The 27,733-nt window shown below is 40.1% G+C and overlaps 2 protein-coding genes across 21 annotated transcripts in view; one reads left to right on the plus strand and one right to left on the minus strand.

The window, feature by feature from the left end:
• Positions 1–2,318, minus strand: part of Pabir2 (PABIR family member 2) — a 43,307-nt gene extending 40,989 nt beyond the window's left edge. For all 19 annotated transcript variants that reach the window (XR_003584412.2, XR_003584406.2, XR_003584407.2 and 16 more), the window contains exon 1: positions 1,118–2,318. Coding sequence is in view for 15 of the 19 variants with exons in the window: in XM_027946973.2 (XP_027802774.1) it covers positions 1,118–1,215 (98 nt within the window). In the remaining 4 variants the exon portion in view is untranslated. The remainder of the gene's footprint in view (positions 1–1,117) is intronic.
• A 5,183-nt stretch (positions 2,319–7,501) lies between these two features.
• The window catches only part of LOC114101852 (P2R1A-PPP2R2A-interacting phosphatase regulator 1-like), a 65,560-nt gene continuing 45,328 nt past the window's right edge, over positions 7,502–27,733 (plus strand). For both annotated transcript variants that reach the window (XM_027946999.2, XM_071606220.1), the window contains exons 1-4: positions 7,502–7,633; positions 7,780–7,969; positions 17,368–17,446; positions 26,381–26,437. In XM_027946999.2, the coding sequence (XP_027802800.2) occupies positions 7,854–7,969; positions 17,368–17,446; positions 26,381–26,437 (252 nt within the window). In that variant the 5' untranslated portion in view covers positions 7,502–7,633; positions 7,780–7,853. The remainder of the gene's footprint in view (positions 7,634–7,779; positions 7,970–17,367; positions 17,447–26,380; positions 26,438–27,733) is intronic.

Genomic DNA, 27,733 nt, shown 5'->3' on the forward strand with positions numbered 1-27,733 from the left:
ATTAATTTACATGTGGTGCTGAGAATCGAACCCAGTGCTTCACACATGCTAGGCAAGTGCTTTACCACTGAGCCACAACCCCAGCCGGAAAAACAGTTTATTCTTAAAAGTATAAAATAAAACAAAAAGTCACTCCATCATTCCTTCAGTTTCAAAATTATATTTAATAAAAGAAAAAAGTAAACCTCTTTCCCCCCCCCCTCAAAATACAGATGTTATAATCGGTTCAATAGACAAGGATTACCCCTTTCTTTGCCCTCACTATGCTTGATTAATGTTTTTGGCTAATTGTATTCCCATTCCATTTTTTGGACCAATGCCATTTTTTGAAAGGATCTCATAAATTGGATCTCTACCTAAGATGAATTGTCTACTTATAAAAGTGAAATGCAATAGGCTCAGGAGGTGAGCCAACCCAACCTTCACTATCACAAGATTCTACTTTAAAAATAGACCCTCTAGTGCCTTATTAAAAAAAAAATCACACAAGACCCTGCCGCTAAAATTAAAGGATCTAAAGGATCGACTCTTTCCATAATTTTCTCAAACCTCTATTCTCACTAATGTAAGTTACTAGAAACCTTTTTTTTAAAATTCACTGAAATGCATTTCAGGCAGTTTTAGAATTGAAAAAGATTTCAACAAATCCAAATCACTTAATATGACATGAATACACCATTTAATTAGAAGTTATTAGATAAATTGTGATTTATTAAAGCAAACCTCTGTTAATGCCAGGGTTCCTAAACCAAGCTTAGAAATAGCAGCTCTTAAGAGACAGGTGTCAAGTTGCAAGCCTAGTTCCAGGGGTTCAGTCTGACTTTCCCTGGTGTAAATTAGCCAGGACAAGCAACCTTTCAGAAGCTTTCTGTGATTTCTTTTAGAGTGGGGCAACCCCCAGGTGGGGGGTGGCTATTTTTCCTCAAAAGGCCCAGAGTTTGAGGTCAAACTTTCACTCCACCTTGGGACTCCAGTCACTGTAAAGCAAACAAGTCCCCAACCCCTCTGTTTGGACAGCCCAAATGAGCTCAAACTTGCATTTTAGGGAAGGAAGATTGTTTGCATGGGGTCAAGAAGCTTCTTAACCCCATATACCATCCTCCCCAGTTCTGCTCACCTGAGCCCATGGATCAGGGGAGCACTGTTGGATCTCCTCAGGGTGCCCCCATGAGATGTACCAGGCACAAAGTCCAGCTCCATTTTCTCCTGAGCCATGTCGGAGACTTGCAGGTAGGCACAGCGGGCAGTGCTCAGCTCCTGGTGCTTAGCTATGGGCTCCCAAGACTCACTGCAGGACTGAGCTGCTGGGGACTGGCAGCTGGGGGCGGGGGCTAAGGGGCGGAGTCTTGGGGGCGGGGGCTAAGGGCGGAGAAAAGTAGGAGAGGAGGAGGGAAGGAGGATGCTGATGAGGAAGGGAGGCTGGTGGAGAGGGAGGGGAGAAGGATGGAGAGATTGTTGGAGGGTAACAGAATCAAGAAAGAGGATGAGGAAAAGAGAGAGATGAAGGAAAGACAAGGATGGAGGGAGGAAGAAAAGGGATGGAAAGAAGCTAGATGGAAATGCAGGACAGGATAAGAGGAGCAGGGCAGAAGGGGAAAGAGGAGGATGGGGGAGGGAAAAATGGGGGAATGGGAAGATGGGGGAAGGAGGGGGAGGGGGAAGAATGGGGAGCGAGGGAAGGATGAGGGAAGGGAGGAAGGGGGTGGGGGAGGGGATGAGGGAAGGGAGAGGATGACAGGGGGAAGGGTAAGGAAGACAGAGGGCAGGGGGAAGAGCACAGGGACGGGAAATAAGGATGAGGTGTGGGAAACAGGAGAGAGGAAGGGACACAGAGGAAGACGAGAAGGAGGGGGAGGAAACTAGGCAGCGGCGGAACTCATGCTGCTATCTTTCCCGCTGAGGACCACCAGCGGGGCTTGGCTACAGGTGCCGCGGTTGCCCGGGCAGCGGTAACACCGAGGACCTGTCAGTTGGGCAGGGCCTGGCAGGGAGACTTCGGTAGCTCCAGCTCCCCATACTCGGGGACTTGGTCCAGCCCCCCATGCTCCGGACACAGCCCTGGAGGCTCCTCAGCCCTGAGATCGAAGCTTCGCCCGTCCCTGCCCCCCTCCCGCCTCGAGGACTGGTTGGGGGTTCGATCCCTCTGCCGCCGCCGCAGGGCCTCCTCTTCCTCTCTTGGGTTCTAATGGCCCGGGGGGAACCCGATGGGGCCAAGACCAAAATCTACAACCTGCAGTCTCTTCTGCCTCCCACGCTTCGGAAGCGGGAGCCTCAGCGGGGCCAGTTCTTCCGCGTCCGGGAACCCATCGGGTCCTGCGCACGCGCCCGGCGGCCTCTCCAATGGGCCCGCGGGCACGGAGCATGCGTGACAGCCCCGCCCCTCGACCCTCCTTTAAAAGGGAGGAGCGTTTCCAGGGGGCCCGGCGTCTTGCTCAATGGCATTGGCCGCGGGACCCTGGCGCCCTATTTCGAAAAGAGCCAATAGTTAGAAGATGCTGGAGCGGCAGCTTTCAGGAGTTTGAACCAATATTCAAGGGAAACTGGGAGACACGAGATTTAGTCCCCAATTTATACACTCCGACCTCTGGGATTCCCGCTCATTTCTTAAATCCCTTGATTTTTTTGGTCTTGTCTGAAGGGGATGATTTATATTTTAGATCATCCATTTGTATGTACATAGAAAAAAATTTTTTTCTTCGTAAAGCATACGAAAATCCTAACAATCATAACTCGAGTGTGTGAGTGCTGGAATTTTTCTTTATTAATTATCAAACACCTATGTAACACCTATGTAGCACTTACTCTGTGCTAGACAGTTCTGTACTGTAACAGCTGTAGAAATATTTTCTCACTTAATCCTCACCACTAGAATGGCTCTGGGAGTGAGAAGGCCATTGCATTGTGTTAATCATACATACCTAGAAAATACAGGACATAAAATAGTTATGAAATTAGTTTCAAAATTTAGCAAAAGTAATTTTCCCTGACTCTTCATTTCAGTTGTCCCATATTAACCTTGCCTTCCCTGAGTTGCTTAGGACCTTGCTAAATTGCTGAGCTTTCAGTTTGTGATCCTCAGGCCTTGGCCTGAGCAGCTCCTGGGAATACAGGAGTGTGCTACCATGCTGGGCTGTAAATAGGTTTTTTTTTTTTTGGCGGGGTGGGGGGGTGTACCAGGGATTGAACTTAGGGGCACTTGACCACTGACCCACATCACCAGCCCTATTTTGTATTTTATTATTTTTAATTTTTTTAAAAAATATGGACACAATAGCTTTATTTATTTTAATGTGGTACTTAGGATCGAACTGAGCTTCACATGTGTGAGGCAAGCGCTCTACCACTGAGGTAAACCCCAGACCCCTATTTTGTATTTTATTTATAGAGACAGGGTCTCACTGAGTTGCTTAGTGCCTTGCTATTGCTGAGGCTAGCTTTGAACTCCTGATCCTCCTGCCTCCTGAGCTACTGAGATTACAGGTGTACACCAGCACACCTGGCTTGTAATAGGGTTGTTTTATGTTGTTGTTGTTGTTTTTTTTTTAAGTTGTATACAGACAAAATGCCTTTGGGTTTTTTGTTTGTTTGTTTGTGGTGCTAGGATCGAACCTAGTGCTTCACACTTGCAAAGAAAGTGCTCTACCACTGAGCCACAGCCTCAGCCCTGTAATAGTTTTTTTTAATGTTTTTTTGTAGTTGTAGATGGACAGAATGCCTTTATTTGTTAATTTTTATGTGGTGCTGAGGATTGAACCCAGTGCTTCATGCATGCCAGGCAAGTACTTTGCCACTGAGCTATAGCCCCAGCCCTATTTTGTTTTTTGTATTTTATTTAGAGATGGGGGTCTCACTGAATTCCTTAGCACCTCACCCACTGCTGAGGCTAGCCTCAGCCTCAGGAGCCCCTGGGATTAAAGGACTGTACCACCTTGGACAGCTAACAAAGAATCATTTGTTGACCATATACAATCCCTAACTCCTTAAAGTCAGATAATTTAGTTGAATCCCTAACTTTCAGGAGCTTCCTAGTGTAGGGGAAGCTCAAAAACATATGTGATAGCTTAGTGGTAGAGTGCTTATCTAGCATGTGTGAGGCACTGGGTTAGACCCTCAGCACCACATATAAATAAATAAACTAAAAATTAATTAATTTTAAAAATTAATTAATTAAAAAACTAATCCACAACTAAAAAAAAAAAAAGAACATATGAGATGAAGGGTGTTAATTTGGCCATCATTTCCGGGTTTGATTCACATCATGATTGCCTGCCAAATTTATTTTGCATTTCAAATAAATCTTTTGGGAGGTTTGAGGTGTTCTTTTGGCTTGATGTTCAACTTGTATTTGACTTTCTCTTGTGGCAACTCCAGGTTGAAAGGAAACTTTAAAGTTGCCATGACAACTGGTAAAATAAAGAGTTGATTATGACATATTTGTGACATCTTTATAGGTAAGAGACCTTGAACAGGTGGCAGCAGACTGGGACATACAAAAAAAGGAGTAGCCTAAGTTTTAAGATATAGATCTAAGCAAACCAGTGGTCTGTGGGCATGGACTATTGCTATGGAACAAAAAGAGCTGATCAAGAAATACAGCCAGGTTGGTTATAATAATGTGTATAGGTGGAAATGGGGAGGAGTACAAATAACTCCTTTCTTTTTTGGCGGGGTACTGGGGATTAAACTCAGGAGCACTCAACCACTAAGCCACATCCCTAGCCCTATTTTGTATTTTATTTAGAGACAGGGTCTCACTGAATTGCTTAGTGCCTCGTCATTGCTGAGGCTGGCTTTGAACTTGCAATCCTCCTGTCTCAGTCTCCAGAGCTGCTAGGATCACAGGCGTGTGCCACTATGCCCAGCACCAAATAACTCCTTTAAATGTTGTGTTTGTCATTATAACATACAGAATTCTTTCTGGTTCTATACTACTTGTTCCTTTTGATATTACAACCTGTGAATATACTATATGGGTCCTGTCTATATATTCACAGATTTTGGGTTCCTGAGGTATAGCTTTTCTATAATAAGAGATTTTCTCCTTTTTGATAATAGCTGGAAACATATTGCCATCTCAAATGTTTAGTCATTTCATATCTTTTCTAGAAACTTTAGTCTGTTACTTGCTTTTTGTCATTTTATTATACCTATCCTCTTTGTGTAATCGTACTTAAATTTTTTTAAAGAAAATAATTTTAATAAAGAATATAAGTAATATTGCATGTGGATAAAAAGCTTAGATTATATCAACCTCTTATATTTAGAGATAATAATGGAAAGAGCCATCCATTTTTACATTTACAAATTACAGCAAATTCATTTGTGTCTGAAAGGTGGACTTAAATTTTTAAAAATTAAATTTTGTCTCTTCTTTCAAAATATTTTCATTAAATCATATTATTAACAAACTGAATAGTAAAATAAACAGAAGAACAGAGGTAAGAGCCACTTATTCACAAGTTGCTCCATTTTTTTCTGTTATTCAGTTTGGTTTGGACTTTTTTATTTTTATCCCAAAACTGGGGATTGAACCCATTGGTCTTATGCCTAGGAGGCAGGTACTCTACCAACTAAGCTATATCCCCAGCCCCTCTGTTTTCTCTTTAACCATTGCTTTTTGCCTTCACTCTGAATTTACTCAGCTTTAGCCACCATCTTTTGTAAACTCTCCAAGTACCCTGGGAATTTTAACAGTGGCTTTCTTACCTTGGTAGTAGTCTGGACTCTGCTGCTACCTAATGATGTGCCGTTCATCTTTTTGGAATTTTATGACCTGTAAAATAGAAATAGTTTATCTAATTTATAAGATGGCTATGAATGGCAGTTTATTTAAACCTGCATTTATTCATAAAGTAATTTAATAAATATTTATGAAGTGCTTATGAGTACAGAAATAGTGTCCAGGGAAATATTCAGGAACACCTCATCTATCTTTTTATTTAAACAGAAAGTCAGAGGAATCTTGACTTTGTCATTTCGTAGCTATTTCAAGTAGCCCTTCTGGGCTTTGGTTTCCTACTTTGAAAAATGGGCATTGTGCTGGGCGCTGTGGCACTTGCCTGGGAGGCTGAGGCAGGAGGATTGTGAGTTCAAAGCGAGCTTCAGCAAAAGCGAGGCGCTAAGCAACTCTGGTCAATGGTTGAGTGCCCCTGAGTTCAACCCCCATACCAAAAATAAAATAAAATAAAGAAAGGAAAAACGGGCATTGTGATGGTGCCTACCTCACAGAATTATTGTAAGCATTAAGTATGATCATATATTTAACATGATTAGGACAGCATCAGGCACATAAGTGCCCAATGAATGGTAGCTGTTATTGACCTGTCTTACATCAGGGATGGAGAATCCAAATCATCCTCATGTCTGGGATTTAGGTAGTCTAATTGTGCATAATATGATCAAACTTTTAAAATTCCATTCCCAGAATGAAAGAAGAATAAATGATTATCATCTTACATGTCATAACTTGTCATGAATGGTTTCAAGGCAATTGCATTATTTTAAGTTTACTACTGATTACCTGTGCAGGGTTGATGATTGAACCAATTAATATAAGTATGTGAAAACATTTGATAAGATGAAAAGTGCTATACCAATATTATGACTAATTAATAAGTCTGATATCATTAAGCTCATTTTACCTTCTCTGCCACTTCTCTATGTGGTTCCTAAAATGTGTGGTTTTATAATATTCGTGTGAAATTAAGATTTCAGTACTCAATATGGCTAATTAACTGGTGTTAAAATTCAAAAGCAGCAATTCTTTAAAATGGAAAGGCTGATTTGAATGGATTCTGAGATATGTTTTAAGAAAATAAGCCTCACTGCTTTAACTTAAATCTTTGTAAGTTAGCTGAAGTCTTTATTTCTTAGATGACTAATTATGAGAAGTCAAAATTTATCCCATAGAAAAATACACACATTACGATTATGGTAAAAATGAAACCACATTGAAAACTTGATTCTACACAATTGCAGAACCAATCTGCACAATAGGTTCAATGAGGTAATCGTTTTATTGAGACCCTACACACTTCGTTGACTTTCGTTTCAAACTTTAGCTTTTTTAAGATTCCAAAGGTGTAGTGTGTCTGCTGTTACAGGATGGAAAACATAAGGAGTTAGGCTAGCCAAAACAGAAAATTGAGCATTAGACAGGGCAGACTGGAAGGCGCTCCCATGCAAAACACTCCTCCCAATTATCTTTCTTAAGTAAAGATTAAAGAAACCGTGGCGGGATTTGCATAGTAACAGAGGAACATCCATTGCAAATCCTCAGCAGCAAGAGCAGTGGGAACTGGCAGTGGGAACTGGCACTGGGAAAAAGGCGGTTCCTCGATTGCAAATGAGCTCCTGTTAAGGGTGACAAAGGCACCTGGAGTGACGTTAATTGCGTATAAGCAAGCGTCATCTGGTCAGATGCAGGGCGCATGCGGGAAGGGGCGGGACTAAATCGACTCCGGAAGGCGGCAAATTGTAGTTTTTGTTTTGGCTGGGAAGGCTTAGCTGAGCTTGTGTCGCCTAACAAAGATAAAGGAGAAGGGATCTCAGCGGTGACTGAGATAAATGCCTCATTTTGTATTATAGACTTGCAGGTGGGAGACCTTTTCTGCGTTAGGGGCCGATGATAGGGGTAAGGAAGTTTGGAGCCAGTTCTGTCAAACTTTGTGCCCACTGGTGTTAGTGAAGTTTGGGCTACAAAGGTGAACACTCCTAATCGTCTAAGAGCTTCCTCCTTTATTTTTTTTTTCCCTTTGCCTCTCTCCTTACATATCATAGGTGGCTTGTCCTTATATGAACGGAAACCAGAAAGCATTGAGAACTTCGAACTAAGCAGTGGTTTCATCCTTGACATGGGCATGGCACAGGAGAAAATGGAAGTAGACTTGGAGCTGCCGCCGAATTCCACCACCTCAGATGGCAATGCCCTAAGAATAGCCAACAGCGTCCCTTTGATCAATGGATTTGGGTGAGCAGGGTTGAGATACTGGAAGAGGCAAGCGGGCATTGGGGAGATGTTGGACAAAAGTGACTTCCTTGTATTTATTCCTTGCATTCCCTTCCTTGTATTTATGGAAGTTCTGCAGGTATCTCCCTTGTCTCTGGTGTCTGGAGATCCCACCCTCAGCCTGGTGGAGTAGGGGCAGGTGTGGAATACCCTGACCAGAGGGAGAGTACACGCCCCACCCTGAGGTTGACACACATCTAAACCTAAACATCCTCTGCTGACAATCCACCTGGACTAGAAAGCAGCAATCAATCAGGATGGAGCACCACTTTTTTCCAATTTCAGCCCATCTCTTACCCACTCCTTTGAAGAAACAACACCCTCCCCAACCCCTCCCTGATTTCACATCTCCTGTCAGGACTATTTTTTCTTATTCTCAACTGCTCTGTCACCTCTGACCTTCACCTCTTACACACTCTAGATGAAAATGGTTGTCAGGCAAATAAACTTGGACCTTTCTACACCTAGTTTTTATTTGAACATAGAGTTTAGGTACTATAGAAGTTCAGTCTCCTAAATTACACATTTTTAGTGGATAATATTCCCCCAAAGGAGAAGGAAAACTGATTCTAGGGAGGGGTGTGTGTGTGGAAAAGTTTTGTTATTTTTATGTACAAAGCACACATATATATCTGTGGTGTGAAAATTTGGTGGAAGAGGAGTTATTAGGGGAAAAAATATCTAAAGAGGCTCGTTGGAGGCCAGACAATGAAAAAAAGAATTAGAAACACTGCATTCAATGATAGTTAACTATTTCTTGCACATATCTGAAGGTCTGGCATTACTAAAGGTTCTCATGCATGCTAGGAAAGTGCTCTGCCACGGAACTTCAGCCCCAGCCCTCAAATACGTTTTTAAATGAGATTTTTTGAGTGAGAACATAACTTACTGGTACAGCATTTGCCTAGCATGTGTGAGGCCCTGGCTTCTATACTTAGCACTGGAAAAAAAGAGAGAGAGAGAAAGAGATCTTGGATCACATATCCCAGTATCATTAGATTTTCTAGATTCTGTAAGTCTGAAAAGTACATTCACGATATGTTATTAGCTTTGCTGCTCACCCCCAAGCCCTGGTACTAGAGATTAAACCCAAGGGCACTGTAACTCTGAGCTACATCCCCAGCCCTCCCCACTTTTTTTGGTACTAGGAATTGAACCCAAGGGAACTTAACCACTGAGCCACATCCCCAGCCCTATGTTTTGTATTTTATTTAGAGACAGGGTCTCAATGAGTTGCTTAGCACCTCACTGTTGCTGAGGCTGGCTTTGAACTCACAGTCCTCCTACCTCAGCCTCCTGAGCCACTAGGATTACAGGCATGCACCACCTCTCCCAGCACCTTTATTTATTTTTATGTGGTGCTGAGGATTGAACCCAGTACCTCACACATGCTAGGTGGAGAGCACTCTACCACTAAGCCACACCCCCAGCCTCTGTATTTTATTTTGAGATAGGGTCTCTCTAGGTTGCTTACAGCCTTGCTAAATTGCTGAGGCTGGCTTTGAACTTGCGATCCTCCTGCCTCAGACTCAAGCTGAGCCACTGGGATTACAGGCATGTGGTGCCATGCCTGGCTTCTCAACCCTTTTTATTTTTTATTTTAAGAAAGGGTCTCAGGCTGGGATTGTGGCTCAGCAGTAAAGTGCTCGCCTAGCATGCACGGGGCCCTGGGTTTGATCCTCAGCATCACATAAAAACGAATGAAATAAAGGTATTGTGTCCAACTACAACTTAAAAAATTAATATTACAAAAATTATCTTTAAAAAAAAAGAAAGGGTCTCACTAAGTTATTGAAGCTGGCAAGGAACTTGCAATCCTCCTGCCTCAGCCTCCCAAGTTGCTGAAATTATAGCCATATACCACCACACTCGGCTGCTCCTCACTTTTTATAGTGTCATACTACCTGATAGTTGTAATATACACAACAAAAACTGAAAGACAAGATCAATCCTCCTTGTTGAACACATGAGACTCATATCTCTTGAAAATGCCATAGTGACAGAGCCAGTACTATGAACCTGTATCTCCTGGCTCCTAAACTAATGAATTCTGTACTACTAATCAATATCTAAGCTGATTAGCTCTAATGAAATGCAGCTCTCTAGTGATTTGAGGCAGGGGAGAACATATTGTCACAAAATAAAGCTAAAATTGACCAAAAAATAATACATTACCAGCCTGGTGTGGTGGTGCATGCCTGTAATCCCAGTGGCTCAGGAGGCTGAGGCAGGGGGATGTAAGTTCAAAGCCAGCCTCAGCAACTTAGCAAGGCCCTAAGCAACTCAGTGAGACCCTGTCTCCAAATAAAATATTAAAAGGGTGGGTGATGTGTCTCAGTGGTTAAGTGCCTCTGGATTTAATCCTTAGTACCCCCCCCAATTAATTTTTTTTTTTAAAGTAAAGTCAGTGGCTCTGCATGTTGTATGGAGAACAGGAACTTTTTTTTTTTTTTTTTGGTACCAGGGATTGAACTCGGGGGCACTCAACCACTGAGCTACAACCCCAGCCCTATTTTGTATTTTATTTAGAGACAGGTCTCACTGAGTTGCTTAGTACCTCGCTGTTGCTGAGACTGGCTTTGAACTCATCATCCTCCTGTCTCAGCCTCCCCAGCCGCTAGGATTTTGTGTGCACCACCACACCCAGCGAGAACAGTAACATTTTTTAAAAAAATTGTTTGTTTTTTTTAGTTGTAGGTGGACACTTCCTATTGTATTATCAAAGGAATTGTTAGGGGACCCACCCTGCTAGTAGAATAGAGCAGTGAGGAGAGTATTGTTCCCCCCTACCTTTTTTTGTGATGCTGAGGATGAACCCAGGGCCTTACATATACATGATAGGCAAGTGCTCTACTACCGAGCTACATCCCTAGCCTAAGAATGTTGGTTTTATTGGAAAGCTTTATGAAAAGAAGCAGGTTGCAAATGATAATGAAGGATATATGCTTGAAGGAACATGTGGATCCAGTTTAATGTATTAAACATTCCAGGGAGAGAATGCATTAGACCCTGTTGCCTAATCCACAGAGTCCTGGAATCTAAGAAAGATCTCAGTTATCCCTTCCTACTTTGTTGTGCAAAGGATTGACAGTTTTAAAAATCATTAGAGCACAGTTACAGAGTTGAATTCTCCAGCTTAAGATCCTGATGCATGAAGTAAAATTTGTACAGAAAAGTGAGTATAAATTGTGTATTTATCTAGTGGGAGTTAAAGATATGGAAACTGTAAAGTGGATTAGCTCCAGTGACTCAGAAGTTATAGGAATGATGAATGTCATGCCTGATGTCAGGAACTTGCCCAAATGATCTGAAGGCATATTTTGTGCTATTGTTGCAAGATTAGGGTATAGTCAGAGAAATTATTCTGAACAACAATTTAGAGTAAGATTACACTGAGTCTGAGTTGAAATCATTTTCACTTCTTTGCAATTGCAATATGTATACTGCTTATTTTTCTCATTCCATTACTTAGGCCTCTAATACTTGGTTGTCCTACCCTTTCTAAACTATACTTGGCAGTAAAGCATGTGGTCCATATTTTGCTAAATATTGTTATACCTCTTTTTTTTTTTAGACAGTGGACTTATCAATGCACTTTGAGGGCACAGCTTTTTTTAAATGTTTATTTATTTATTTTTTAGGTGTAGATGGACACAACACAATGCCTTTATTTTTATGTGGTGCTGAGGATAGAACCCGGGTCCCACCCATGCTAGGGGAGCACTCTACCGCTGAGCCACAATCCCAGCCCTGTTATACCTCTTTCAAGTAATTTTCTAACTGTGCTTGATGTTTCCTGTATGTAAAGACTCTCTCTCTTGCAACAGAATTTGCAGAATTAAATTTCTTAAATGTCAGTTATTTAACACAGTGCAGTTCCCACACTGTTTTGTGATGAACATCTTGTATTAATAAAAATACCAGTGTCAAGGGGTTGGGGTTGTAGCTCAGTGGTTGAGCACTTGCCTTGCATGTGTGAGTCACTGGGTTCAATCCTCAGCACCACATAAATAAATAAATAAATAAAATAAAGATATTGAAAAAAAATACCAGTGTCAAAAGTTTTGAACCTCTTGGTTCTGTATAGTTGGCTGACTTATTACTGGTGTCAATAACTATATTTAAAGATGTTGTGTTTTTTTCCTTTTTTTCTCTGACCCTTATTAAAAGAATTAGAGGTCAGGCTAGGTATAGTGGCACACTCATGTAATCCCAGCAGCTCAGGAGGCTGAGGCAGGAGGATCACGAGTTTAGCCTAAGCAACTTAGCCAGGCTCTAAGCATCTCAGTGAGACCCTGTCTCTGAATAAAAATTTTTTAAAAAAGGGGGCTAGGGATGTGGCTCAGTGGTTGATTGCCCCTGGGTTCAATCCCTAGTACAAAAAAAAAAAAGAATTACAGGTCAGGCTGGGGTGTAGTTTAGTGGTAGAGTGCTTGCCTAGCTTGTATGAGGCCCTGGGTTTATCCTCAGCACTGCAGAAAAAAAGTTTCAAGCCAGAGCCCAGCGTGGTGGCACACACCTGCAATCCCAGTGGTAGGGGAGGATAAGGCAGGAGTTCAAAGGCAGCCTCAGTGAAAAGCAAGGCTCTAAGCAACTCAGTGAGACCCTGTTTCTAAATAAAATACAAAGGAGGAATGGAGATGTGGCTCAGTGGTTGAGCGTCACTGAGTTCAATCCCTGGTACACATACACAAAAAAAAAGTTTCTTGGATCCTTGCCAGCACTTTCCTTCTTTAAAAACCTCTAGTTTGATCCTGATTTTAAATTATTGCTGCCTCAATTGAAAGGCATACTATTGTCCAAGGGACAAATCTAGCCTGCTGTTAGCTTTTTGAAATTGGAACGTAACCATGTTCATCTGTTTATTGTCCACAGTTACTATCCCACTACACTGGCAAAATTGAATAGCTACAACAGAGATTGATATGGCCCAAAAAGCCTAAAATATTTATTTTGTCTGTCCTTTTGAAGAAAAAGTTTGCCCACTATCTGGTTTATTGACCTCTTGCCTGGAATAAAGGTAGTAGCCATGAAAAATGATTGCTGGCCCAGTGTGATGGTGCATGCTTATGTAATCCCAATGACTCGGAAGGTTGAGGCAGGAGGACTACAAGTTCAAGACCAGCCTGGGTAACTTAGCAAGACTCTGTCTCAAAGTAAAAAATGAAAAGGGCTGGGTGATCAGTGATGGAGCACCCCTGGGTTCAATCCCTAGTACTAAGAAAAAAAGAAATCTGATTGCTATGAGAATATAACTGACATAATTGTGTAGACAGCTATTACTTATCATTTGATGTGGGGCATTGAATACCACCCAGTTATATTAGCTTTACTTTTTCCAACCTAGGAAAAAAAAGAAAAGATTTTTACTAAGTAATAATATTTAAAACTGAGCTGTTTAAATGTTGCTGTTTTTACCTGTCTATTCTCATCTGAAAGTGGAACATTCCCAGGGAGAAGAGGAAGGTACCATCGGGTTCCTTAAGTCACCAAAAGCCCCAGCCCAGGATTCAGTACGTCCCCCAACCCTGAATTCTCACCACGTTCTTCCTGGGGTTGATTCCAAGGCAAAACATCCTTTTCATGGTTAGAGAGGATCAGTTGCGTAAATGAATTCATGTCAGTTGTACTTATGGTTTTACAATAAATGACCTTTAGGGAAAAAAAAAGAAAAGAAATAGATTTTAAGCCAGGCAAGGTGGTGTACACCTGTAATCCCAGCGGCTTGGGAGGCTAAAACAGGAGAATTGTGACTTCAAAGCCAGCCTCAACAATAGTAAAGTACTAAGCAATTTAGTGAGACCCTGACACTAAATAAAATAAAAAAAATAGGACTGGGCATGTGGCTCAGTGGTTGAGTACCCCTGAGTTCAATTCCCAGTTAAAAAAAAAATGAGAGAGAGAGACAAAGAAATAGATTTAACTCAATTCTGGGGTACCATGTAGGGTTTTATATAAATTCATTTGAAAAGACTCATACTAATTGTAGTTTATGCTACCTCAATTATTTCTTTCAGTTTTATAGTCTTATTAAATAAAATTGGCAGATACAAGTTTGGGGGAGAATACTATTGCCAGCCCTAAGAGTCAGGCTCCCTACACAAAAGATAGTAAAAATAGGTGACCCATTAGTGTTCCTTAAATATTCTTATAATTGACTGCCTATACATGTTATTGTAGGGAAAATTTATAAAATATTGAGTTCTTCCCTGTAATATGGAAATTTTCATGCTACAAAATGGGATCAAGTCTCAATAAGCTTAGGAAGGTAGAGAAAGTGCTAAAGAAATTCAAGGAAGGGAGTGAAAAATTAAAGCAAGAATTGATGAAGGATAAGGAAAAGGTTCAGGGAGAAGATACATTTGAAATGGGCTTTAATGGATCCATAGAGTACACTCTGGAAAAGAGGTCTTCTGGCTGGGACAGCATTTCGAGTATACAGAACAGGCTTTGGAGGCAGAAAAGCATAGGTCTGGGATATCCAGACAGCTGAGTGGTGAACTTTGCCCTATAGGCCTGGATTCCAAATGCTCTTCTGCTGACCAGTGTTGATCCCAGTGAAGGGACTGGTTTTTTGTTTGTTTTTTTACCAATCCATTTTTTTAAAAAAAGTTAAGTGCCATGTAATTAAATATGTTATGTAGCTGCTAATTGTCCTGTTCTTTGCCTCTCTAAGCACTTATTTTACTCTACCATACATTTGGGTCCTTTGAGTATTTTTCTTCCCTATTAAAGCCCTACACTGCATTCTGAGATCATTAATTCCCTACATTTTTATAAATACCAAAACGAGCTTTTATAAGTGAAACATTAGTGTTGGTCCATGATGAGATTTTTTAAAATTAATTACTATTATTTAATTGTACATATTTATGGGGAACAGTGTGATAATTCAATATATGCATACAATGCATAATAATAAAATCAGGGTGATTAACATTTCAATCTCAAATATTTTGTAATTTTTTTTTTTTTACATTTTTGGTGTGTGTGTTGTTGGGGATTGAACTCAGGTCTTCACTAATGCTAGGCAAGCATCTACCACTGAGCCACATCCCCAGTCCCCATTTTTTAAAATTTTAGATTAACACATAGTATACATATTTATGATGCCCAGCATGATATTTCAATACATGTATATACTATATACTGATCAAATCAGGCTCATTAATATTTTCATGTTCTTATCATTACATGAAGTTTGCAACCTTCCAACCTTCCAGATCTTTTCTCTCTTCTCTTTTTTTTAAAGAGAGAGAGAGAGAGAGAGAGAGAGAGAGAGAGAGAATTTTTTAATATTTATTTTTTAGTTTTCGGCGGACACAACATCTTTATTTGTATGTGGTGCTGAGGATCGAACCCGGGCTGCACACACGCTGGGCGAGCGCGCTACTGCTTGAGCCACATCCCCAGCCCCTCTCTTCTCCTTTTTTTAAAAAAAGTATTTTTATCTATTTTTTTTTTTTAATGTGGTTCTGAGGATCGAACCCAGTGCCTCATACATGCAAGGCAAGCACTCAACCACTGAGCCACAACCCCAGCCCTAAATATTTATTTTTTAGTTGTAGTTGGACACAATACTTTTATTTTATTTAATAAGTGAATTTCACTTCACCATGCCCTCAGGGTACACCTGGGACTCCCCTTGGGGCACACCTGGAATGCAGCCTTTAAGAGCTTTTTTTTTTTTCAATATTTATGTTTTAGTTGTAGTTGGACACAATACCTTTATTTTATTTATTTATTTTTATGTGGTGCTGAGGATCAAACCCAGGACTTCTCCTGTTCTGGGCAAGTGCTCCGCTGCTGAGCCACAAAGAGCTTCTTTAATAGTTCTTTGTTCTCACTGATGGGTGGAACCACAGTGTCCAGATAAGAGTCTCCAGTGCTCCTTTGCTAGCAAAGCAATAAGGCTTCTTTTTCCTTTTTCTCAAAACTGTGTCCTCGTTATTAAATTGGCATGAATTGGCATCGGGGACAAGGACCCAGCTTTCGGTAACAAAAGCAGCCAAAGAAAAGTATTAAAAATGATTTCTTATTATCATTGGAGAAACCTGGATGAAAGGTACATGGGAACCATTGGCATACTTTTTGCAACTTCTTGTGAGTCTTAAACTATTTCAAAGTAAAAAGTTATAAGCCAGGCACAATGGCTCACACCTGTAATCCCAGCTGCTGGGGAGGCTGATTCAGGAGGATCAGGAGCTAACCTCAGCCATGGTGAGGCACTAAGCAACTCAGTGACACCCTGTCTCTAAATAAAATACAAAATAGGGCCGGGGATGTGGCTCAGTGGTAGAGTGCCCCTGGGTTCAATCCCCAGTACAAAAGAAAAAGTTATAGTAAAAAGAAAACATGTAAAGGAAAAGATGACTTCTTCAGGTTATAAGCTCAAATAGAATTGAGGCCACCTGGGTGGGCAATAGTCCAAGGTGAGGACACCTACTCCATTTTCAGTGGGCAGCAGCTGCTCACTTTCAGTGTGTTGTTGCCATGTGGGAATGGAGCCCAGTGTTGCAAAATCTTGCAAGTTTTCAATAGAAGCCAAAAATCTGGAATCTGGATTTTTTTTAATATGAAATTTCTCAGTTTGCACAATGAATTCAGAAATGTTTTAACACCATGTAGGCCAAACAAACCATATCTGTGGAAGATCTCAGTTCTATCTACACCTGCTATCAGTTATCCCTCTTGTTCATGTAAAATTTGGGTAGCTCCAATCATAAATTTTATTTTGGTACTGGAGATTGAACTCAAGTGCACTTAACCACTGAGCCACATCACCAGCCCTTTTATATTTTATTTTGAGACTGGGTCGCCTTAGGTTTCTTAAAGTGTTGCTAAGTTGCTGAGGCTGGCTTCAAACCTGCAATCCTTCTGTCTCAGCCTCCTGAGCTGCTGGGATTACAGGGGTACACCACTGTGCCCAGCTCCAATCATAAATTTAAACGAATTACAGGTTTACACTGAAAATGATGTATTTCCAAGGTCATAATAAATTATACTTTTTCTCTAGCTTTAGAGGTAAAGTGGCATGCATGAGAATTCCTTTTCTTATATGGTAACTTGTTTAAGCTTAATGGACTAAGATGTGTACTTTTATGTGTGTATGTATGTGTGTGTGTGTTAATTTCTACATCTGCACAGTTGTCTCTACCAGGATGCCATTTACAATTAACAGTGTTGCTATTTAAGTATTAGAAATCTTATTTCTTGAAAAAAAATTGCAGACTTGAGGATACAGCTCAGTGGTCGAGTGCTTGCCTAGCATGCATAAGGCCTAAATTCCATTTCCAGCACTGTTTTAAAAAAATTGTAATAAACTTTATATATAACAAGTGTTTTCTTTTTCTCCTTAGTGATAATTCACAGGTATTCCAAGCTGACACATTAAGAGTGAAAAGAAACAGCACGACATTTATGAGCCAGCATGCCCTGGTAAGAAAATGCTGATACCAGCCTCCTTGTCCAAGACTTAAGCTATTTGCTTGCTCTCTCTCTCTCTCTCTCTCTCTCTCTCTCTCTGTGTGTGTGTGTGTGTGTGTGTGTTGTTGTTGTTGGGGATTGGGCATGCAGTCCAAGCTTACTTGTCTTAACCAGTGGTTCTTAGACTTGAGTGAGCACATGGGGGGCTTGTTAAAACATGGCTGGCTAGGTCTTCCCCCAGAGTTTCTGATTCAGTGAGTCTGGGGCAGAGCCTGAGAATTTACATTTCTAACAAGTTCTTCCTTGAGAAACAGAGCTCTAAGCAGGGCTGGGGCTGCTCAGAAGGCTGAGACAGGAGGATCCAGAGTTCAAAGCGAGCCTCAGCAACTTTGTGAGACCCTAAGAAACTCAGTGAGACCCTGTTTCTAAATAAAATACAAAATAGGGCTGGGGATGTGGCTCAGTGGTGGAGTGCCCCTGAGTTCAATCCCCTGTACTCTCCCACCAAAAAAGAGAAATAGAGTTCTAAACAGTAATGAAGGAAAAATAAGTACATCGAAAACAGTTTTTGCTGCAGGTGAAGCAGAATTAACTTTTGAATTTCATATGGATTTAGCATTAAAGTTTGTTTTTATGCATAAGATCATCTAGCTTCCAGTTTTTGAAGGGCATACTTTTTTGAGAGGAAAATTTGCAGGCTCTCTTAAAAGTAGTTTTCAGCTTTTAATTTGATTTTTTAAAAAATTTGACTTTTAGGGCTGGGGATGTGGCTCAAGCGGTAGCGCGCTCGCCTGGCATGCGTGCGGCCTGGGTTCGATCCTCAAGCACCACATACCAACAAAGATGTTGTGTCCACCGAAAACTAAAATAAATAAATAAATATTAAAATTAAAAAAAATGACTTTTATCACATTTATCTTGAATTGTAAATGAAATTTGCTATTCATAGTGTTATAATGCAATCTTTAAATTGTAACTGTTTTCTGCTAGTTAAACTTATGAAACATACTTATGATCAGTAAACCAAGGTGACTGAATGATTCATTTTATGAAAATTGTATTGAGGTAAAATTCACATGTAAGGGTCCCGCAAAACGTCGGAGAAAGAGACCACCAAGTGATCACTCATGCAATTGGCAGAAGGGGGATTTATTGAACCAGCATGCTGGGGCTCCGTGCCCACTCAAGAAGGGAAAGCAGCCAGAGCCCCGAGCAGGGGCTGAGCACTGCTTAAGTACACTTTTTGGGGAGGGCGGAAGGCTTTGTATACATCAGAACAAATCATCATGAGGCGCGGGAAAATTGAACAACAACTCCTAAACATGATTAGTTCATTCATTGGCAGGAACAGGTCAGGCTGGAGTGATAGGTCATTCCTAAGGAGGGGGTTACATTTAAACTGATTGGTCCAGGCCCTGCAATGCCTATGTGCAACCACACAGAGCCCTTATTAAACAACCAAATAGTCAGGGGAAATATTTACTGGGCGGTTCTAAGCATTGTCTTAACAGCTACAGAAATTTCGGGTTTTGCAGGTAGCATAGAAACCTAACAATACCTCCTTTACATTTTAACTCAGACCTTTCAGCTTAGAAACTTTTACAACACCCGGTCTTTTACCCTTTAACTTTTACGCTTTAACTTCAATTTCTTTTACCCTTACACACATAACTTTTTTTTTAAAAGAAAGAGAGAGAGAGAGAGAGAGAGAGAGAGAGAGAGAGAATTTTTTAATATTTATTTTTTAGTTTTCCGTGGACACAACATCTTTGTTTGTATGTGGTGCTGAGGACCGAACCCGGGCCACACGCATGCCAGGCGAGTGCGCTACTGCTTGAGCCACATCCCCAGCCCAATTCACATAACTTTTTTAAAAATATTTTTTTAGTTGTAGATGGACACAATACTTTGATTTTACTTACATGTCATGCTGAGGATCAAACCCAGTGCTTTCTACATGCAAGGCGAGTGCTCTACCACTGAGCTCCAGCCCCAGCCCCAGCCCTCACATAACATTTAATTAATTGTTTTAAAGTGTACAACTTGCCAGGTGAGGTGACCTAGGCCTGTAATTCCAGCAACTCTGGAGGGTGATGCAGGAGGATAGCAAGTTTGAGGCCAGCCTCAGTAATTTAACAAGACCCTGTCTGAAAATTAAAAAAAATAATAAGAGCTGGGGATGTAGCTCAGTGCTAGAGTTCTATTGGGTTCAATCCCCAGTACTGTTAAAAAATAAATAAAAAGTACAATTCAGCGCATTCACCATGTTGTTCAACCCTCAGCTCTCTTTAGTCTCAGGAAGTGCCCATCCTTGTTTTGTTCCGAGTCCTGGTGGGAAAGCTTTCAGAGTTAATATTCATTGTAATGTTAACTGTGCATTTTGGTAAATTCCCTTTATCATGTTAAGGAAGTTTCCTTTCATTCTTAGTCCCTGAGGGTTTCCATGTTGTAAGGGCTTTTGAGCCTTGGGGGAATGGGTGGTGCAACCCTATAATCCCATTAATTCTGGGAGGTTGAAGCAGAAAGATCACAAATTCAAGGCCAGCGCCAGCAATTTAAGGAGACTCTATCACAAAATCAAAGAATAAAAAGGGCTGGGGTGTAGCTCAGTGCTACTACACTCTTAGATTCAATCCTTGGTACCAAAAACAGAAAAGGCATTGAATTGTCATGAGTGTTTTCTCTAAGCCTTTTGAGATGACCATGTTTTCCCTCTTTGTCCTATTAATATAATGTAGCACTATGATTTTCTTATGTTAAACCTCCCTTGAGTTCCTGGAATGAATCTTTTTGCATCTTTATTTATAAGGGATATTGGTCTGTAGGTTTCTTTTCTGGAGGTATCTTTGCTGGCTTTGGTATCTGGGTAATTGCTGGCTTCAGAATGCATTAGGAAGTGCTTGATTTTTCTTCCCCTGCAGTTTTAAGACTGGAACCCAGGACCTTGCACATGCTAAGTAAGCTATGCACTAACACTGAGATACACCCCAGCCCCAGCCTCTCTAATTTTGGAAGAATTTGAAAAAGATTGGTGTTAGTTCTTCATTTAAATGTTTTATAGTTTATCCATGAAACCATCTAGTCCTGGAAATTCCTTTGTGTGTGTGTGTGTGTGTGGTGCTGGGGATTGAACCCAGGGCCTTGCTCATGCAAGACAAGCACTCTACCAACTGAGCTCTATCCCCAGCCCCTAGTCCTGGAAATTTCTTTATTGAAAGGTTTGTTTGTTTATTTTATTTTATTTAGTTGTAGATGGACACAATACCTTTATTTTATTTATTTATTTTTATGTGGTGCTGAGAATCAAACCCAGTGCCTCACACATACTAGGCAAGCGCTCTACCACTGAGCCACATCCCCAGCCCGGTTGGAAGGTTTTTGACCACAGATTCTATGTCTTATTATAAGTCTGTTGAGATTTTCTATTTCTTCTTGAATCATTTTGGTAATTTGTGTGTTTCTAGGCATTTGTCCATTTTATATAGATTAACTTGTTGTCATACAGTTAATTGTTTATAAATTTCTCTATCACATTAATTTCTTTTTCTTTACATTTTTTTAGTTGTTGATGGACCTTTATTTATTTACTTATTTTATTTATATGTGGTGCTGAAAATCAAACCCAGGGCTTCACACATGCTAGGCAAGTGCTCTACCACTGAGCTACAACCCCAGCCCCCTATCATATGAATTTCTATATGAATCTGTAGAGTGCATTCTACTGAAATGTTATACCTTGAAATAAATTTTAGAGTATACTTCCTGCTGGGTACAATGGTGCAAGCCAGTAATCCCAGTGATTTGGGGTCTGAGGCAGGAGAATTGCAAGTTTGGGGGCAGCCTCAGCAATTTAGCAAGGCCCTTAGCAACTTACTGAGATCCTGCCTCAAAATAAGAAATTCAAAGGATTTGTGGTGTGGCTCAGTGGTAAAGTACCTCTGGGTTCAATTCCTAGCATCCCTCCGAAAAATTACATCTTAAGCTTAAAATTAGATGTTTTCATCTTCATAGAATGATATTGAATATTATTTCCACAACTTTTTTTTTTGGTAATGGGAATTGAACCCAGAGGGGCTTAAACACTGAGCCACATCTCTAGCCCTTTTTTGTGTTTTATTTAGAGACAGGTTCTCACTGAGTTGCTGAGGGCCTCACTAATTTGCTGAGCTTGGCTTTGAACTCCAGATCCTCCTACCTCAGCCTTCTAAGCCACTGGGGTTACAGGCATACACCACCATGCCCAACCTAGTACCTAAAAATTTTTAAATGCATAATATTTCTTAGGAATTTTAGTTTCTTAATTTGCTTATAATTCAGTTGAATATAATGCATACTTAAAATAAGCCATCTTATAAACACATTGTTTTGCAGAATTAAATTCATTTTTACATATTTGGTGATGGGAACATTCATGGCTTATAGGTTTAACTTGCTGTAACAGTGCTATGCATATACCTTTATTTTGTCAAAATATACCATCATCCCTGTTGTGGCCCAGGCCTGTAATCCTAGTGGCTCCTGAGGCTGAGACAGGAGGATCATGCGTTCAAAGAAACCCTCAGCAAAAGCAAGGCCCTAAGCAACTCAGACCATGTCTGTAAATAAAATACAAAATAGATCTGAGGATTAAACCCCCTGCCTCGCATGTGCTAGGCAAGCATTCTACCACTGAACCACAATCTCAGCCCCAGGAATTTTATTTCTAATTTATGTATCTCTATGGTATTTAAATATTTTTCAGAAAGCATGAACAATAAATGTATTTTTTCATTTCTAGCTAACGTATCACATTACAAAGTAGAACTATCATTCCTGAAAAAAATAAAAGCATTGTTGAGTGATATCATAAACTATATATGTGTAAGTGTGTGTGTGTGTATTTTTTTGTTGGGGGTTAGCAGGGATTGAACTCAGGGGAACTTGACCACTGAGCCACATCCCTAGCCCTATTTTGTATTTTATTTAGTGACAGGATCTCACTCAGAATTTCAAGCCCTTGCTGGGACTTTGAAACCATGATCCTTCTACCTCGGCTTCCCAAACTGCTGGGATTACAGGTCTGTGCCACTGTGCTTGGCTCATAAACTTTATATATTTAAGTGTCTTTCCCATCCTGGACTATCCTTAAAATTGGTACTATAGACTCTGGGTTGGTGGTGCACACCTATAATCCCAGTGGTTTAGGAGGCTGAGGCAGGAGGATCACAGGTTCAAAGCCAGCCTCAGCAAAAACGAGGCACTTAGCAATTCAGTGAGACCTTGTTTTTTTTTAAATTACAAAATAGGGCTGGGGATGTAGCTTAGTGGTTGAGGGCCCCTGAGTGCAATCCCCAGTACCCCGCCCCCTGAAAAAAAAATTGGTACTGCAGGTACCTAGAGTGGTCAATTCATAGAGACAGTATATTGGTGATTGCCAGGGCTGGGAGGAGGGAGGAACAGCAGGTATTGTTTAATGGGTATAGAGTTTCGATATTGAAAGATGAAGAGTTCTGGAGATTGGTTGTACAACAGTGTGTACAACACTACTGAACTGTGTACTTAAAAATGGTTACAATGATAAATTTTGTTATGTACAATTGAAGATAAAAAATTGGTCCTGCTTTTCATGCATTTCAATATAGGTAAAACAATGTTTTAGGAAAAAAATCACTGTAACAAATGGCATTGAAGAACCGTGGGTTTTATTTAGCAAACAAATATAAATACGGATGCATATTTCTTATGCATTGTATAATTGTGAGTTATCTCATAATTATTCTGCTTAATAAAGCACAAATATTTTTTTCACTATTTTCAAGAAATTACTGAATCCCACTTCTAGCTAGTAGAAACATGAGGGTCTCTTCTGAATATTGGGACTCTGCCTTCCCTTCAAACCACCACCACCACCCACTTTTTTTTTTTTTTTTTTTTTTGGTTCTGGGGATTCAGCTCAGGAGCACTGAACCACTGAGCCACATCCCCAGCCCTATTTTGTATTTTGTTTAGAAACAGGGTCTCACTGAGTTGCTTAGTGCCTCCTTTTTGCTGAGGTTGGCTTAGAACTCGATATCCTCCTATTTCAGCCTCCTGAGCTGTTGCAATTATAGGCCTGTGCCACCCTGCCTTGCCCCCGCCCCTTTTCTTTATCTCTTAACTCTGAGTTTGGCATGCCCATTCCCCACCTCTCTGCCAAGAATCTTCTTAGCACCTCTGTTGAATTTGTGTGCAACTGTGGCATTTCTCCATCCTTATCTGCCCCCTGCTGTTCCAAAGGAAGCAGGATAAATGTTTCATCTTCCTATTAGACAAGATTGTGTTTTTCTTTTTGGGGGAGGGTGTTATCAGAGATTGAACTCAGGGGCACTCAACTACTGAGCCACATCCCCAGCACTATTTTGTATATTATTTAGACACAGGGTCTCACTGAGTTGCTTAGCTGAAGTTGGCTTTGAACTTCCGATCCTCCTGTCTCTGCCTCCTGAGTTGCTGGGATTACTGGAGTGCTTTAAATGGTATTTTTCTTGAGCAATTCATCCACTTTAATTTTATAGCTATTGATATTTACCTGATTGGGTTTTACTTTTCACATTGACAGCTACAAACCCTAAATCTAGTTAATGGCTCACCCAGCAGCAAGTGTATAATCCATTCCAGACCTCGCTCTGTCTGTGCTGTGTCTGTTCAGCCTGGACTCAATTCTTGTTAAGTACCATTGGAAACCAACTTAAGTAATTTCTAGAACCAGGTAGACATTTCTAAAGACAGCATACAACTTTTTATTCAGAATTAAGCCTTTTATCTCTAGTAAGGACTAGGAAATGGGTAAAAGCACACCTAGAAAAGTTAAAATTTACTTTTAAAAATTTAGTATCTGTAGAATATTAATTTTCTGTGGTTTCTCTTTTAAATGGAACTAATATTAGTCTTTCTTCCTATCTTAATTACTTCACTTGAGATAAATCCTAGGAATCAGTTTCAGATTCACATAGCACTCATCCCAATCCCTCCTTACAACCCTACTCTCCCCTGCCCCAAACTATGACATCATCCCTTGGTGATGCCATTCCTAGGTGCATACTCTTGCTTCCTTCCAACGCCTTTTTTCCCCTGGAGTAAAAGAGACACGTGAGAAATTAACACAGAAGATACTGGTGAGTTTTAACAACATCTCAGGATACTTTATTTTAATATTTTGTTTTATGTAGAAAAATTATCTGAGGCATTTTATAGAGTGTGCTAAACTATTCTAAACTAATTACAAGACTTCCTGGAAGAGATCGTTTTTCACTGATACCTAAGGGATGGGGAGGACTCAGTTTGGTTTCAGGAAAAGTTTTAGAATTTCCTATTGGAAAACTTTGTCCAGGAAATCACTAGATGATTGCCTGGCTGAAATTATGACATCAACTGTGGTACTTAACTCTTCCAATTAATTGTTTTCTCCATTAATTTTCCACATTATTACTACAAAAAAATCAGACAGTCCAGTATTTGATTCACTTTTTGTCCAGTTAAAAAAATTTGGGGGGCTAGGGTTGTAGCTCAGTTGGTAGAGTGCTTCCCTATCATGTGTGAGGCACTGGGTTTGATCCTCAGCACCACATGAAAATAAAATAAAGGTATTGTGTCCATCTACTATAAAAAAAATTTTAGGGGCCGGGGTTGTTGCTCAGTGGTAGAGCATTTGCCTGGCATGTGTGAGGCACTGGGTTCGATTCTCAGAACCACATATAAATAAAAAATAAATAAATAAAGGTAGATTAAGAACTAAAAATAAATAAAGGTAGATTAAGAACTAAAAAATTAAAAATATATATTTAAAAAAACTTTCTATGATTCTGTAGCCCAAGTTCAAATCCAACGCACCCCAGAAAATTCACACTACAGCACCAATGATGTCATAAGCTTTGACATAAGACCTAAAAAGAGAAAGTAGCCTCCCAAAAGAGAAAGGATGTAGATAACAAGTGTCATAGCAATCAAGAGTAAATGTGCTAACTACTTGAAAATGATTGCCTAAAGTCAATTGATATTAATGAAAATTTGGTTTCCCTGCCTGGATTTCAAGGTGTTTGGCGGAGTTGCTTCTTTTATGTTCGTTTTGTAAGTTTGGCAAGTTATCTGCTGATATAAGGACTGTTTCTGCTATTTGTTCCAAGAAAAGCCTTTCACTAAGCTTTAAGGATGGCCTTAAACTGGCAAGAAGAATGAGGTGATTTAAAGCTCTAGTGACTTAGGAAAGGAAAGGTAAAGATAAAATCTTTTCTTTTTGACTTTTTTTTTTTTTTTTTTTTGGTACTGTGATATTAAACCCCGGGTGTTTTACCACTGAGTCACATCCCCAGCCCTTTTTAAATTTTTTTTTGGGGGGACCAGGGATTGAACTAAGGGATACTCGCCCAGTGAGCCATACCCCAGCCCTATTTTGTATTTTATTTAGAGGCAGGGTCTCACTGAGTTGCTTAATGCCTCCCCATGACTGAGGCTGACTTTGAAGTCACAATTTTCCTGTTTCAGCTTCCCAAGACACTGGGATTACAGGCTTCACCACTGGGCCTGGCTTTGGTTTTTATTTTGAGGCAGGATCTCACTAAGTTGCTTAACACCTTACTAGTTCCTGAGGCTGGCCTTGAACTTGGGATCCTCCTGTCTGAGCCTCTGGAGCTGCTGCGATTACACATATGCACCACTAAGCCAGGCTCTGTCCTATATTTGTTATGTTAATAGTTATTTTGTTGGGTTTTGAAATATATTAGACTTTGGTTAGTGTAATTATTTTGGTCAAGATCCAATTGAATATTTTAAAATTTGACCTTAACCAGTACCATTGGTATGAAGTGACCTTTATGCTTTACACATTAGACACTCAATAAATATCTTAGATGATTCAACATTGACTTTGTGTTTAGAAATAACTAATCAGAAATGTTAACACAAGCTTGACTTTTCTATTTTAAATTTCAGTTGTTCCTACCTTCTCCTATTCGTACTTCTGCCAGCCGCTTGCATCAAATAAAACAGGTAAGAAGGCTTTCAAAATTGACAGATGTTCATTAACAAAAGTAAATTTTATTTATTTATTTATTTTTTAAAGATCTGTGTTTCAGTAATTCTAAGCCAGGTCATGTGCAATTAAGTTTCTAATTTTAGGAATGGTTTTGTAAACAAAACAAACTACTAAGTTCTCTATTTATTTGGGCTATTAGTTATTTTAATAAATTGTTAGTTTCTAGAAATACCACATACCCTTATATTTTGAATCTAGTTTCTTCCAAGGATCTCAAAGAAGAAGGTTATATATAAAAATTAAGCTTGTAGCTTCATAATTACCAGTTATGTTTTCTTAAAGCTCTCTGATGAATTTTTTCAAAGACCAGCTAAAGTGGCCTTTATTGTTATTGTTTCACATTCAGTTCTTAGTGAGCTGAGTTTAGGGACACATTGTACCTTACTAGTTTATGTTTTGTGTGTATTTATATGTATGTGTATATTTAACAGCACAAGCCAAGTATAGAATTAAACCTTTTAATTATCCAAGGATTATCCACCAAACTCAAAAAGATCAAATCACCACTCCATCACAGGTGGTAGGATTTTTTTTTCTGACCCAGGTACAAGCCGCTTTTTTGCAAGGGGGTGCTTAACTGTTATGAAGCACTTATTCACTTAGCACTATGACCAGTACTTTACATCTGTGATCTGATTTCATCTCACAACTGCCTTACAAGGTCAGAAATGAAAGACAGCAGAACTTATGTACCCAATGTCCATACTTCATGAATGTCAGAGGCAAGATTTAGCCCCCAAATACTGGATTCTTTTTCAGCTCCCCTTTCTCTGTTAGAGTGGCACAAAATCCATAAAGATATTTCGTAAACCTAGTTGTTAGTCCTCTAATTCTTGTATCCTTTTCCTCTTTCCCTCGCCAGTACCATGGCTTTCCCAAGGTCAGGTTACCTTACATTAGCAGGAAAATATGATTAAACCATTTTATTTTATTTTTTGATACCAGAGATTGAACTCAGAGGCACTCGGCCACTGAGCCACATCCACAGCCCTGTTTTGTGTTTTATTTAGAGACAGGGTCTCACTCAGTTATTAAGGCTGGCTTTGAACTTGTAATTCTCCTGTATTCCCCTTCAGAGCTGCTGGGATTACATGTGTACACCACTGTGCTAGACCCATTTTATATATTTTTTGATACCAGGAACTGAATGCAGAAGCACTTAACCAATGAGCCACATCCCAGACCCCCTTTTTCTTTAGATTTTATTTATAGACAGTGTCTCACTAAGTTGCTGAGGGCCTTGCTAAGTT

The sequence above is a fragment of the Marmota flaviventris genome, chromosome X (genome assembly GCF_047511675.1).
Source record: "Marmota flaviventris isolate mMarFla1 chromosome X, mMarFla1.hap1, whole genome shotgun sequence".
Lineage (NCBI taxonomy): Eukaryota > Metazoa > Chordata > Mammalia > Rodentia > Sciuridae > Marmota > Marmota flaviventris.